General features: G+C 43.5%; 1 protein-coding gene across 1 annotated transcript in view; it reads right to left on the reverse strand.

The window, feature by feature from the left end:
* Positions 1 to 13,730, reverse strand: part of pola1 (polymerase (DNA directed), alpha 1) — a 355,602-nt gene that overhangs the window by 201,309 nt on the left and 140,563 nt on the right. The window contains exon 27 of the mRNA XM_070893369.1: positions 1,965 to 1,997. Within this exon, the coding sequence (XP_070749470.1) occupies positions 1,965 to 1,997 (33 nt within the window). The remainder of the gene's footprint in view (positions 1 to 1,964; positions 1,998 to 13,730) is intronic.

Genomic DNA, 13,730 nt, shown 5'->3' on the forward strand with positions numbered 1-13,730 from the left:
AGAATAAGGGATCGGCCATTTAGGACTGAGATGAGGAAAAATTTCTTCACTCAAAGGATTGTGAATCTTTGGAATTCTCTACCGCAGAGAGCTGTGAATGCTCAGTTGTTGAGTACATTCAAGTCAGAGATCGATAAATATTTGGGAACAAAGGGATATGGGGATAGTGCGGGAAAGTAGTAATGATCTTGATGAATGGTGGAGCAGGCTCCAAGGGCCAAATGGTGTATTCCTGATCCTATTGCTGTGGGTACAACATGTGGAGCTGGACAACATTGTGTGTGAAACATTGTGCTGGAGTGCGCTACGGGCATTGTATTTAAATGGGATATACGACAGAATGCCCAGATTCAGGATTAAGACATAACTGATGAAATTTATATGATGTGCATATTAAGCTAATGAGTCCAAAAATCCAAACCAGAGTATAATTATGTCACGTTCGTTTTTGAAATATGTTAAATCCTGTAACATGGACACAGAATTGTTTTATTGCAGACTTGGTAATGCTCATGAATCTCGAGTTTATCTCAAACAACCGACTATCAAAATGTTCAGGTTGTGCTTAGTATCGTTGTGTCATACCAGGCTTCTACACGACAGACTCCTGTGAGCTACATAAACAGAGCAACACGTTATGACTACGAGAATTTGTTACTTATTTCCCACAGGTCCAACAGCCATCAATTCAGGGTTTTCTACAGGTAGCAGACTTGGGACAAGCAGAATTGAGCTTTGGACCCTTCCAACTCAATGCTCACCTTTTTTTCATCACAGCTAAGTCTGTCAGTTGGGACCTTCAGCAGAATTAAATTGTGCAGTTTCTCAGATTGTCCGTCAACATTAAGCAAATCCCGTCAGTGAAGATTTAGAGAGTGATGTTGACAGAAGAGTTAATAAATAGGGAAGCAGAGTACATTACAGAAAATGCCAAATATGACAGGTCTGTCACAGTTCTGCCCTTTTATTGCATAAATTTACATCACGTACAAGTGAGTTACAACTGCGTCTTTCCATTTTCTTAACCAGGATCTGCACAAGAGTCGCTACTCCTCCAGAGTTTGTTATAATGTTTTCATTTTAAGACGGGACAAATCCAAACATCTGCAGTCCACATCAAGCAAGTTTATTTCAAGAATCTGTTTAAATCCAATTGCATGTTCATTTTGACTAAAAAAAGCCCATGACCTTCAATAACCGACATACTTATTTGTGAGCTTTTTCCAGATTAGTCATAACACAGTTGTCATTCCCAAAGAAGCCCATCTGGCAACTTTTCTCTTCCAAGGATTACTTTGCAACAAATTCAGTAACTCAAAGTACACACACACACACACACACACACACATTATGTATTCTTGTTTGTGTGTGCGCGTGTGGAATTTTTAATACAATTACGTTGCTTTATATTGTCTTTTAATAGAGACCATAACAAGCACTAAAGACATTGTAACAATTCCCATTAAATCTTGAGCCACCTTTGCTTCTCCACCAAACATGACACGGCAATAGTATGAAACTCCTGTAAAATGAGGACTGAGCATTACATTCGGCGGGTTATGTAACCCACGTGCTGTGATTGGAATGGGAGAGCAAATCTGAGGAGGGTTTAATTTTTGGTTACTCAAAATAAACCAAAAATTAAAACCGTTGCAAATCTGCTGCTAATGGCATACAAAAGAAAAGTGGTAAACACAGCATTAGCACAAAGCACTCAAAGGAAGCAGCTCCTGAGGGAGAAGTGCTTCTAGTCACAAGGTTCACATGTGGGGAACAACACAATTTATCACATCCAACATATGAAAAACATTTCTTTAATTAACACAAATCACTTATTCCTGATTAAACTCTTGACTATAAATGAGGTTTGTTGCTATTAGGGAGCAGTTCCTGGAGTCGAAGGCTGCTGATGCCTGCTTTGCTTAGTACCTTTTTATACACCAATATGCACGTGGACAAATTACCTTCTGGACCATCTCCTTGGTATGCATGAGAATCTGAAATAAAAGAAGATTGCATGTTAACAACCTCCAAGTATTGGCGAGTCACAATGAGTTATGCATTCCCTCTTTATACAAACATATACTGCTGGCAGCACCAAGACAGCACTTCCCTTTCCCAACTCAACCAGTCCTCATCTGAGCAAATGGGAGTTTGTAGAAGTAAGCTCATTTGTTCCCAGATTTTGAATTGACAATTAAACTGCATTACTGGCATTGGTGAACAGTTCTAAACCTGAAGCCCAGTGAAATGAAATAAATTCAAGCAATTTGTGCATATTCCATAGCAGATGCAGGTCTGTAGCAGAAATGCCACAATGTCCCCCTCTGTAAGGACCCAAGCTTCCCGAATAAAAAATAATGGCGATCACTCACCTGGAAGCCTGTTTTTTTTTGGCCCCTTGGCGCTGAAAATAAAAACCTTAAGTTTTCTTCCAGCACGCGCACTACCAGAGTCGATCTCGCAGGGCGGGGCTTTCAGTGTGCACCTGAAACGTACAGCACATGCGCTAAAAAAAAACTAATTGCGCATGCACAGCAAAAAAGAAATCTGCACATGTGCAGTACAAAGTATTAAAAAAAAAAGCATGTGTGAGGACTGTGTGGATCACCATTGAGAATCCATTGGTAGCAGAGGTGGATTTTCAGGTAGGAAATATAACTTCGATCACGAGATGGTTGCAATGGAAGGGCGCAGAAAAGGCGAAAGGGGCAGAGGCGGAGACGCAGAAGGGGAAGCTGTAAGGGTGAAGAGATTTCTCCTGGAAGAAATTGAGCCCCTGGTAGACTTAACTGCGAGTAGGTGGGAAGTTACTGAAAACAAGGGGAGCTTCGGTAAAAAGAAACTTTAAAGTTTTTTAAATTTAAAAGTACTCGCAAAAGTTTGGGACCAGGTCGCAGTTGAGTTTAATGGAATGTACATCACCCCAAGAACCGGTGAGCAGCTGAAAAAGTAGTGGCAGGGCCTCGGACAAGCGGTTACTTTAACTAATAAGTTATTTTTACATTTATTTGGGCTTTTAAATATATGTATATTTATGCACTGAAATAACATCTGTAAATGTGATCCGTGTGCGTGTGCATGTGCTCAGAAGTACCCTCTCATTAAAAGTTTCATTTTCATCTTTGCAGAAGATGGTGTCACAGATCAACCGAGAACGGTCACAAACTGGAGGAGGTCCGCCAAGTAGGCTGCAACTAACAGACTCTATCCTCTGCCCCACGGCTATGATTAAATGTCACAGGAGACCAACGATCAACGCGGAAGCTGGTCCCAATTTTCCAATAGAGGGTAAGCCCTGAAAATAGTACAGTCTGGGTTGGTTAAATGCTATGTGCTGCGTGTGCTGCCTACGCTGCTCCTTCCTCAATACGGCGAACCTGCCATCTATCTTTTGTTTCACAGAGGTGGAGCATCAGGAGGAGACAGAAGGTGCACCTGAAGTTGAAGGAGAGAATGTTCAGGAAACTCCAGATATTCCAAACCAGAAGAATGATGGGCAGCAAGAAGGCATCGACGATGAGATGGGGACCCTGGATTTGGAGAAGGTGAACCCCTCGAAGATTCCAAGCCCGATAATGAAGGAACCAAGCGACGGGACATTTCGAGGTGTGACGTACCTGCGAGACGTCAAAGGAGGGCGGACAATATCCCCGATGCAGAAACACAGGATTTGGACAACATGGGACATCTTGTGGGGATGAGCGGGGAGAACATCCAACAATCATGATTGCTCTTGGAAGCCTTTGGTGGGGTGAGGGTAGAGTTGGGGGGGGGGCAGTCATTACAGGCGGAAAGACTTTTGGGACGGATGAACGAGGTAGTATCGGCAATGGGGGGAATCATCCAGGGGGTTATGAATGAGAGGAGCGCTTTCTACTCTGCACCAAAATCAAGGGTTGATCCTGAGGCTCAGGATGATAACAAAGAGCAACCCAGGCCTTCCACAAGGACACATTTTGGCTCTGTCCCTGTTGTAGCCCAGCCACTTTGGAAAATAAACAGATTACATCTGGGGTTAAAGGGGGGCAAGGAAGCAGAAGTCTGCAACTATGGGCAGGTGCAGGGGTAGCAGCATCTACTGGGGCAGGATTGGCGCACGGCGCTAAGGAGGAGGATAGATGGCTTGATTGTTCTTTTGAAAATTGGTCACGGTATTCATTAAAGTTTTTAAAGTTATGAAGGTTTAAAGATAAGTAATGTTAGGCTAATTACAACTGTGCTGTCCAAATGTTCAATAAACATTTATTTTGGACTTTTAACCTGACTCCTGCATTTCATTTTTAATGCTGCACTAATAAATATTACAGGATAAAGAAACGGACTCAACATATAAAATGGCCTCACCCCTTGCAACCTTTTAGTTTAAATGACACAGGGGCAAGTTCCAGTACTAAGGTGGTCATGGATCCTGCCTTGTTCAGGGTCACTGATACATGCACCATGGTCCTGCATTGCATGCATCAGTGACCCTCACCCAGTCTGGATCCATGAACAGCTTGGTACAGGAACATGCTAATTTAATGGGCTCAAATTTCCCTAGGAGTTGCTCCTTTTTTTTGGAGCAACTTGATTTTTCTGGAGTATCTTAAAAATCCTCATTCTGCACATTTAATTTCTGCCAGTGTGAGTGAGTTAGTTAGGATTTTTTTTAAGTTTAGTTTTTTTTCCCCAAAAGGTGGCGTTACCAGCCACCTATGCCTGCTTTGACCATTTAAGCCAGTTTGGACAGCTAATAGTTGCTACAAACTAACTGAGGCCAGCATATGTGGCTACTTGTGGTCCACACAGAAAACCCTTGTGGAGAGTTAAGAAATCAGCGCAGGTAGCCAGAGATTTGGGGGGGGCGGGGGGGCGAAGGGAAGTGAGAGGACCTTGCAAAGTAGTAAACACCTTCACAACAACATTAAAGAAGCATAAAAACAATAAAGGATAAATAAAAAATAAAGACAAAATAAAACTTAAGTCACCAAGGGCTATCCTATCAACATTAAATGAAAACTATCTTTTATAATTTAAAATGCTCTGTCCATTTCAACATATTGACACCCAAAATCTAGTTAAACGATGGATTGACCCGAGAGCATCGATGCCAGTATGTGGATGGGCAATGGCAGACATTTAGAGACCGCATGGATGAACTACAACAATTGTACATCCCTGTCTGGCGTAAAAATAAAAAAGGGAAGGTGGCTCAACCATGGCTAATCAAGGGAAATCAGGGATAGTATTAAAGCCAAGGAAGTGGCATACAAATTGGCCAGAAATAGCAGCGAACCGAGGGACTGGGAGAAATTTAGAACTCAGCAGAGGAGGACAAAGGGTTTCATTAGGGCAGGGAAAATGGAGTACGAGTGGAAGCTTGCAGGGAACATTAAGATGGACTGCAAAAGCTTCTATAGATATGTAAAGAGAAAAAGGTTAGTAAAGACAAACGTAGGTCCCCTGCAGTCAGAATCAGGGGAAGTCATAACGGGGAACAAAGAAATGGCAGAACAATTGAACAAGTGCTTTGGTTCAGTATTCACTAAGGAGAACACAAACAACCTTCCGGATATAAAAGGGGTCAGAGGGTCGAGTAAGAAGGAGGAACGGAGGGAAATCCTTATTAGTCGGGAAATTGTGTTGGGGAAATTGATGGGATTGAAGGCCGATAAATCCCCAGGACCTGATGGACTGCATCCCAGAGTACTTAAGGAGGTGGCCTTGGAAATAGCAGATGCATTGACAGTCATTTTCCAACATTCCATAGACTCTGGATCAGTTCCTATCGAGTGGAGGGTAGCCAATGTAACCCCACTTTTAAAAAAAAAAGAGGGAGAGAGAAAACAGGGAATTATAGACCGGTCAGCCTGACATCGGTAGTGGGTAAAATGATGGAATCAATTATTAAGGATGTCATAGCAGCGCATTTGGAAAGAGGTGACATGATAGGTCCAAGTCAGCATGGATTTGTGAAAGGGAAATCATGCTTGACAAATCTTCTGGAATTTTTTGAGGATGTTTCCAGTAGAGTGGACAAGGGAGAATCAGTTGATGTGGTGTATTTGGACTTTCCGAAGGCGTTCGACAAGGTCCCACACAAGCGATTAATGTGCAAAGTTAAAGCATATCGGATTGGGGGTAGTGTGCTGACGTGGATTGAGAACTGGTTGGCAGTCAGGAAGCAAAGAGTAGGAGTAAATGGGGACTTTTCAGAATGGCAGGCAGTGACTAATGGGGTACCACAAGGTTCTGTGCTGGGGCCCCAGCTGTTTACATTGTACATTAATGATTTAGACGAGGGGATTAAATGTAGTATCTCCAAATTTGCGGATGACACTAAGTTGGGTGGCAGTGTGAGCTGCGAGGAAGATGCTATGAGGCTGCAGTGACTTGGATAGGTTAGGTGAGTGGGCAAATGCATGGCAGATGAAGTATAACGTGGATAAATGTGAGGTTATCCACTTTGGTGGTAAAAACAGAGAGGCAGACTATTATCTGAATGGTGACAGATTAGGAAAAGGGGAGGTGCAACGAGACCTGGGTGTCATGGTACATCAGTCATTGAAGGTTGGCATGCAGGTACAGCAGGTGGTTAAGAAAGCAAATGGCATGCTGGCCTTCATAGCGAGGGGATTTGAGTAGAGGGGCAGGGAGGTGTTGCTACAGTTGTACAGGGCCTTGGTGAGGCCACACCTGGAGTATTGTGTACAGTTTTGGTCTCCTAACTTGAGGAAGGACATTCTTGCTATTGAGGGAGTGCAGCGAAGGTTCACCAGACTGATTCCCGGGATGTTGGGACTGACCTATCAAGAAAGACTAGATCAACTGGGCTTGTATTCACTGGAGTTCAGAAGAATGAGAGGGGATCTCATAGAAACGTTTAAAATTCTGATGGGTTTAGACAGGTTAGATGCAGGAAGAATGTTCCCAATGTTGGGGAAGTCCAGAACTAGGGGTCACAGTCTTAAGGATAAGGGGTAAGCCATTTAGGATCGAGATGAGGAGAAACTTCTTCACCCAGAGAGTGGTGAACCTGTGGAATTCTCTACCACAGGAAGTTGTTGAGGCCAATTCACTAAATATATTCAAAAAGGAGTTAGATGTAGTCCTTACTCCTAGAAGGATCAAGGGGTATGGCGAGAAAGCAGGAATGGGGTACTGAAGTTGCATGTTCAGCCATGAACTCATTGAATGACCTACTCCTGTACCTATTTTCTATGTTTCTATGTCCTTGGACTATGACCTCCATCTCTGGATAGCATGTTAACGTTTCAGATCACCACTAGCCTCGCTCTATGCTGCTAGCTTATTGTTACGAAAATTCAGAATTTATTACAGAAATATGTTTAACTGCATCAGAATTGGACTTTTCTTTAAAGACAAAATGCTACCCCCTCCCATCCATCTATAAAAAAAAAGATCCTGCTACGCGAGTTCCAACGGTTCGTGTATGCAACTGTGCACAATCTGCTCAGCGATTCACTATGGTTGGTGGTGCTTCTAAACAACAGGATTCCATGAACTCCGTGGGAACCTGTCCGACAGGCATGCCACTCCTGCTTGCACCCCTAACTTACTTCAACCATGGCCCTGAGTTGTGCAGCATAGTTTAACAATGCAGTGCTGTTGAAGAGTATCAGGTCGTCTCTTCTGCCAGGGATAGGGGCAGCGAGCATCGGGTCAGGCTCACAGCCTGCAGGACATGCTGGGAGGGCGAGGAGCTACTGCGCATGTACGCAGATTCCACTGCACATGCAACCGCCGGCACTGTTTTCAGTGTCGGGCTGTAACTCCGCCCCCCATTTCACGAGAAACGCCACGCCAGGACCCGGGACACATAGCAGAATGGCCAGAATTGTTGGCAAGTTTTTTGGCGCCATTTTGAGCGCACAAAGTCGGCGCATCTTGGGAGAGTGCGCCGGGAAAAGGGGTTGGGGAAATTTGGGTCCTATATCCCTACAAATATATTATTGTGTATTATTGTCCACTTAATCACTTCAACACTCCATTAAAACATAAAAGATTTGTGGTGGGATTATATAATATATATAATGTAATGGCCAGTCTTTATTAGAAATCACTTTCCTGTGAGCCTGGAGTGTCCTGCACTGTCTTGTGTGTGTCGACCTTCGGCCTGGGATAGCAGCGGGCTGAGTGGGTGGAGGTCCTTCGACCAGCGGCTAGCAGCAGCTGCAGTCGACGGCGTGGAGAATCGGGTGACGGCTTTACTCGGTGATTAAAGACGGTGACTCCGATTTGTCTGCTGCTTTTTATACCTGGTGGATGTAAAAGGCTTCCCCGCACTTTTTGGAAGATTTTGGGCAGCGAGAACATTGCTGGAAAAAGGTGAAGATTTTTTTCTTTTTTTGCCAGCTTCCATTTATCATCGCAGGAGCAGGATTATTGTCAAGTTTACATTTATTTTTATACTTGCATATAGGTCACGTTCGCTGTTTAAATTCCCTAAAAGTTTATTTATAAGAGACAAGGAGTTACTTCGGCCGGGGATAGGAGCAGGCCAGCGTGCAGGTAAGGGTTTTCCCTACCGTGCTTCTAGGGTCTGTGCGGCGGTTTGAAACATTTTGTTTGCGGGGAAAGTTGGTCTTATGCCCAGAAATGGCGTGCAACTGTCTTTTACAGGTACACCAGCGCCAGAATGTATGGCACCAAACATTCTGGCGCTGGTGGTAGACGCCGGCGCCCCAACACTGGGGAAATCTTTCAACTGAGCTTCAGCGCCAAAATATCACGGTACCGAAAAAATGACGCTCAGTGCTGGGGAAAATTGGGGCCCATACTGAAATTACTGAACATTTCTAAACATTAAGCCTAGTGAAATGAAATTCAAGCAACTTGTGCATATTCCACAGCAGATGCAGGTCTGTAGCAGAAATGTCACAATGTTCCCCTCTGTAATGAAAGGAACTGTTATTATATTTGGTAAATCATCAGTATAGAATAATACAGAGTAACACAATATTCCTTTAGTCTGGACAGTGCAACAGAACAGCTAATGTCCATGCTCGGACTCTCAAGCCATCAATAACTCATTCACTTTTCAACCAGATTCTCTAAAGCTCCACAAAGCAAATCCTTAAATACACAGGCTCACAACCAATGGCTCAGTAGGCAAGTGACTTGGTATCCGTAGTCTGTACTAAGATAACCGATATCGGTCAGGGTAGCAATGATGGCCCCAAAATTGACATCAATAGACTGGGTTGCAGGTTGTGGAGAAAGGAAAAGGAGGAAAAAGCCACAGCTCCATCTCCGGAGCAGCGCTGGAAAGTGCACATGCAGATTTTAGACAAGCTGGGAATAAGGCTCAGTGATGCTCCCTAAGGTAACATTGCTTCTTGGCATTCACTATCGAAGCTCACATTAAAAAATGGACAGCTTGGGCATTTCTAATACCGTTGCTACCCTAAGTCCAAAGATATCACATTCAAGGAACAGAGCTAAGGTAAGAAAGTGAACAAATGGCAGGGATGGGCGTGATGCGAGGGGGCAGGGTGGAGAAAGACGAGAGAGAATAGACACAAGAAATTAAAAATGCCTTTGTCTTCCAAGGTTAATATCTGATGGCTCTTTTAGCCCAAGGTTGCAATCACCTGATCACAGATTCTAGGCTTGCCTCGTCTTTTCTCCTATTCTTTTAGACGATGGTGCCCTGTACAACATGGGCCTCGACTCATCTAAATTATCAATTAAAAAAATCTTGCTCTTACAGGCTTTGTTATCAGAACCCCATAAGCAGTGTAACGTACATGGCCACGATCAAAACTGGCAATGGTGTGGGAGCAGAGTGTTTACCTCAACTTCTTGGCCACAGGAGGTGCAATGCCTGATTCAGGGCAGCTAATAGAATCTATTTGGGGCGGGGAGGCGGAGGAGAAACAGATGACACAAGCTCTCATCATAGAGGGTGACTGACTTTCAAGAAATAAAATGCACAAGAGTCAGATTTTAAAGTAATGCTAATTACTTGCACGTGTTTTTAATATTTACACAGCAGTATTATATCCTGCTTTAAGTCACAATGTTGCAGCAATAACAGAAATAATTTTTGTCTCCAAAATGTGTTTCTGTTGATTTGTTCTTCAGGTAAAAGGTTTGACGCAGAATTACCCATTGTAGTCCACTCAATGACCATGTACATATTAATATGCACATTTTGCAGCCATGGAATGGCAGTGATGAGTAAAAGGCATGTAAATAAGTGCAGCAAGCGGAAAAGGAATGAAGGTGAGGATTTATATTGAGCCTGTCTGAACAAACAAGCCATTTCTACAAACTGCCATAAAAGCCAAGCAATGATGTGCTGAAAATGCACCGGCTCCGACAAGCTTCTGGTCCAATGAATGGTGCAGGCACCCAAAAAAACATCTATTCACAAACAATCCAAGTATAACTCTGCAATATCATTTGCCATTTATTTAAAAGAGGAGAAACTGAGCTACACAATGAATGGGTCTTTAAATAGTCCCCAAAGACTTGGGCATATAGAGAAAGACCACTGACAAGTAATGTTCAGAAAATGACGGGCAACCCATTAATATAGCACCTCGTGACAGACAAATCACTTTAGTGTGTCAAAAGCGAACAAATAGAATGGTGGTTCTAATTTAATGCTCATTAATTGCAGAGCCCATGGTGCTTAAATTAAACAACAACACCTGCACATTTCTCCACCACCTTTCAACTCATGAACATTTTAACATTGCTATTTCACAACTCGACTCGGTTTAACCAAACCCCACCCTCCGCAAGAAAATGTTGTTAAAGGAGTATTTAAAAAAAGGTCCCGGATTCTGTGACGAACGACTGCATTTGAAACAATTTTTCACTTTCATGTCAAACACATCAGGGAAGAGTTTAATCGGCAAATCTATGCAGTAATTCAACACTTATTACAAAATGCCAAAGTCATTTCCCTTCAGACTAATTGGCTGAAATGTAAGCACTATTGGACTACAACTGCTTAAAAGCAATAATGAACTCCTCAATCCAAGTGTTGTCTGATTAGAAAAGCCATAAATTAAGAGCCTTTTCTAAATAGATAATGTGGCTCAAGTGGAACTTGGGGGATTCCCATCAATATATTTTTCAATTTCAGGTTTAAAACGAGCATTTTATTTAATGCCATTTACTTTATTAGCTATGCTTTTATTTTCTTCTGAGCTTTGAAGAAACATTCCATGCATATTGGGAATATTCACCCTCACTGGTTGCAATTATAACATTTAAACTGATGCTGTGGATAAAAGCCCTAAACCAATAAAGCACAACATACCGTCTCACTTGCCTTACCCAAACCATCTGTTACTTTACATAATACACTGAACACATTCTAATCCAATTTGATGGTTAAACTGTGATGTGGTGTTCATACAATGAACAGGCTGCACCATCCAACATGGTACATAGGGGAATACGAGAATATGCAGTTTGCATTCAAAATCAACCGACACTCCAGAAAGATGCACATTTTCCCAGTGTACACAGCATCATCAAGGATGTGGAAATAAAATGATTCCTTTATGAAACACAGAAGTACAGCAACAACAGGCTAGATCTGACCTCAGAACCCACAAGACAAATGCCAAAATACCAAAGTTAATTAACAGCGGCAGAACTCTATGTTGGAACCATTATCTCAAGATGCCATAAAGAATGGAACCTTGTTGAAAGTTTAGTACAACCTTATCTCCACTGACTCTCCCAGGAATGGTAGAAACTGGAAGGCAGATGTAGCGAGTGGGATTAAAAGCCTTCATAACACAATCGTAAGTTTTGAAATCATCCTTCCTCCCTCTGAGGAGGGACATGCTACATGGTTCATCTATTGTGCATATTACAAATAGTTCGACTGCCGAGTATTAACCATCAAACTCACTATAACATGTTTGCAAAGGAAATGTTTTAACTGAAAAATTACCGGGCCTTAAAAATCATTCAATTATAGCTGCATGCTTCATTGGGGCTGTTATGGGACCTATAATCCATGAAAAATAACAATGGTTTAAATGGCCATTACAGTGGCACATTAATCATATGCTTATCAAATCAGGGAAGCCTTCTCTCCGATGAGAAACGAAGACTTCAACCCAAGGAGTTAACTGTTAAGACAAAGTAATAGGTAGTTTATTGCTGCAGTTAGCATCCACTGCCAGTCCACATCAAAATACATTTTTTCTTCCCCCACATTCAATATTTCTTTTCCCCCTTATCTCCTTCTCCCTTTATTTGTTTCCCCCACCTCCCACATGAAAAACTACCACCATGTGTGTTTGTATAGCACCTTTAATGTAGGCCCATCTCAAGATATTTCACATTAGGAGCAGCTGTAGTGGACGCTCCGTCAAATTACTGAAAACTCAGCTCCAGACATCATTACAGCCTTGGTCCAAATATGGACACAACAAGCTCAGGGTATGGTAGCATAGTGGTTACGTTACTGCACCAGTAATCCAGAAGCCTGGAGTAATAATCCGGAGACGCGAGTTCAAATTCCAACACAATAGCTGGGGAATTTAAATTCAGTTAATCAAAAGAGAATCTTGAATTTAAAAAACTAGCATCAAGTAATGGTGACCTTGGGCTCAAGTTTCGGCCTGAGTGGCTCCGATTTTTTTGGATCAACAGGTTTAGAATGGAGCATCTTAGAAATTGCAATTTTCGGTATTTAGTTTGCTCCAGTTCTAGTGAGTTAGAATGGTTTCATTTTAGAACAGATTTTTTTTTCGAAAGGGGGCGTGCCCAACCACTTACACCTGTTTTGCAAGTTTAGGCAGCAAAAACTTACTCCAAACTAACTTAGAATGGAGTAGTGTAGATTTTTGTTCGCTCAGAAAAACCTTGCCTACACTTATAAATCAGGCTTAGGGAAACGAGAGATGGGGGGGCAGGGCGTGGAGGGAAGTTTACAAACATTAAACACTTCACTTTTACAAATAAAGAGCCATCATCAATAATAAATGATAAATAAATCAAAAAAATTAAAAAAATAATTTAAAAAAAATCAATAAATAAATAATTACGTTTCTACTCATCTACTGCAGCACCGGGAGCCCTCCCAGCGTGCTGGGATGCCCCCCCCCGCCCCACCCCCAAAAGTGTGTGTCTGTCTCTCTCTCTCTCTCTCTGTCAGTGTCTCTCTCTTTGACAGCAAGGGGGGAGGAAGAGGAGGAGGGAGGGGAGGAAGAGGAGGGGGGAGGGGAGAGGAGGAGGAGGGAGGGGAGAGGAGGAGGAGGGAGGGGAGAGGAGGAGGAGGGAGGGGAGAGGAGGAGGAGGGAGGGGAGAGGAGGAGGAGGGAGGGAAGAGGAGGAGGAGGGGGGAGAGGAGAGAGGAGGGGGGAAGCGGGAAGAGGAGGGGGGAAGCGGGAAGAGAACTGGGGGTGGGGTGGTGGGGGCTGAACGGGCCCCGCCGCCGCCGACAACACTTCGGGCGGGGCCCGCCCCCAGCGAAATGGTGGGCGGGCCCCGCTGACGACGTGGGGGAAGGGAGGGAGGCTGAAGGGGAGGGGTGAGGCTGAACGGGAGGGGATGGGGAGCTGAACGGGAGGGAAGCCTGAGTCCCGATCTTCAATGCCCGGTGAGCCCATTCGGCCAGGGCTAGGAGCAGCGTTGTTCGGGCCCCTCCCACATAGCCTGCACAGATTCGGGCTGCGAGGAGCTACTGCACATGCGCGCACACTCAAGTGCGCATGTGCAGAGGTTATGGCACTGTTTTCAGCGCCAGGACCT

The sequence above is a fragment of the Pristiophorus japonicus genome, chromosome 11 (genome assembly GCF_044704955.1).
Source record: "Pristiophorus japonicus isolate sPriJap1 chromosome 11, sPriJap1.hap1, whole genome shotgun sequence".
NCBI lineage: Eukaryota > Metazoa > Chordata > Chondrichthyes > Pristiophoridae > Pristiophorus > Pristiophorus japonicus.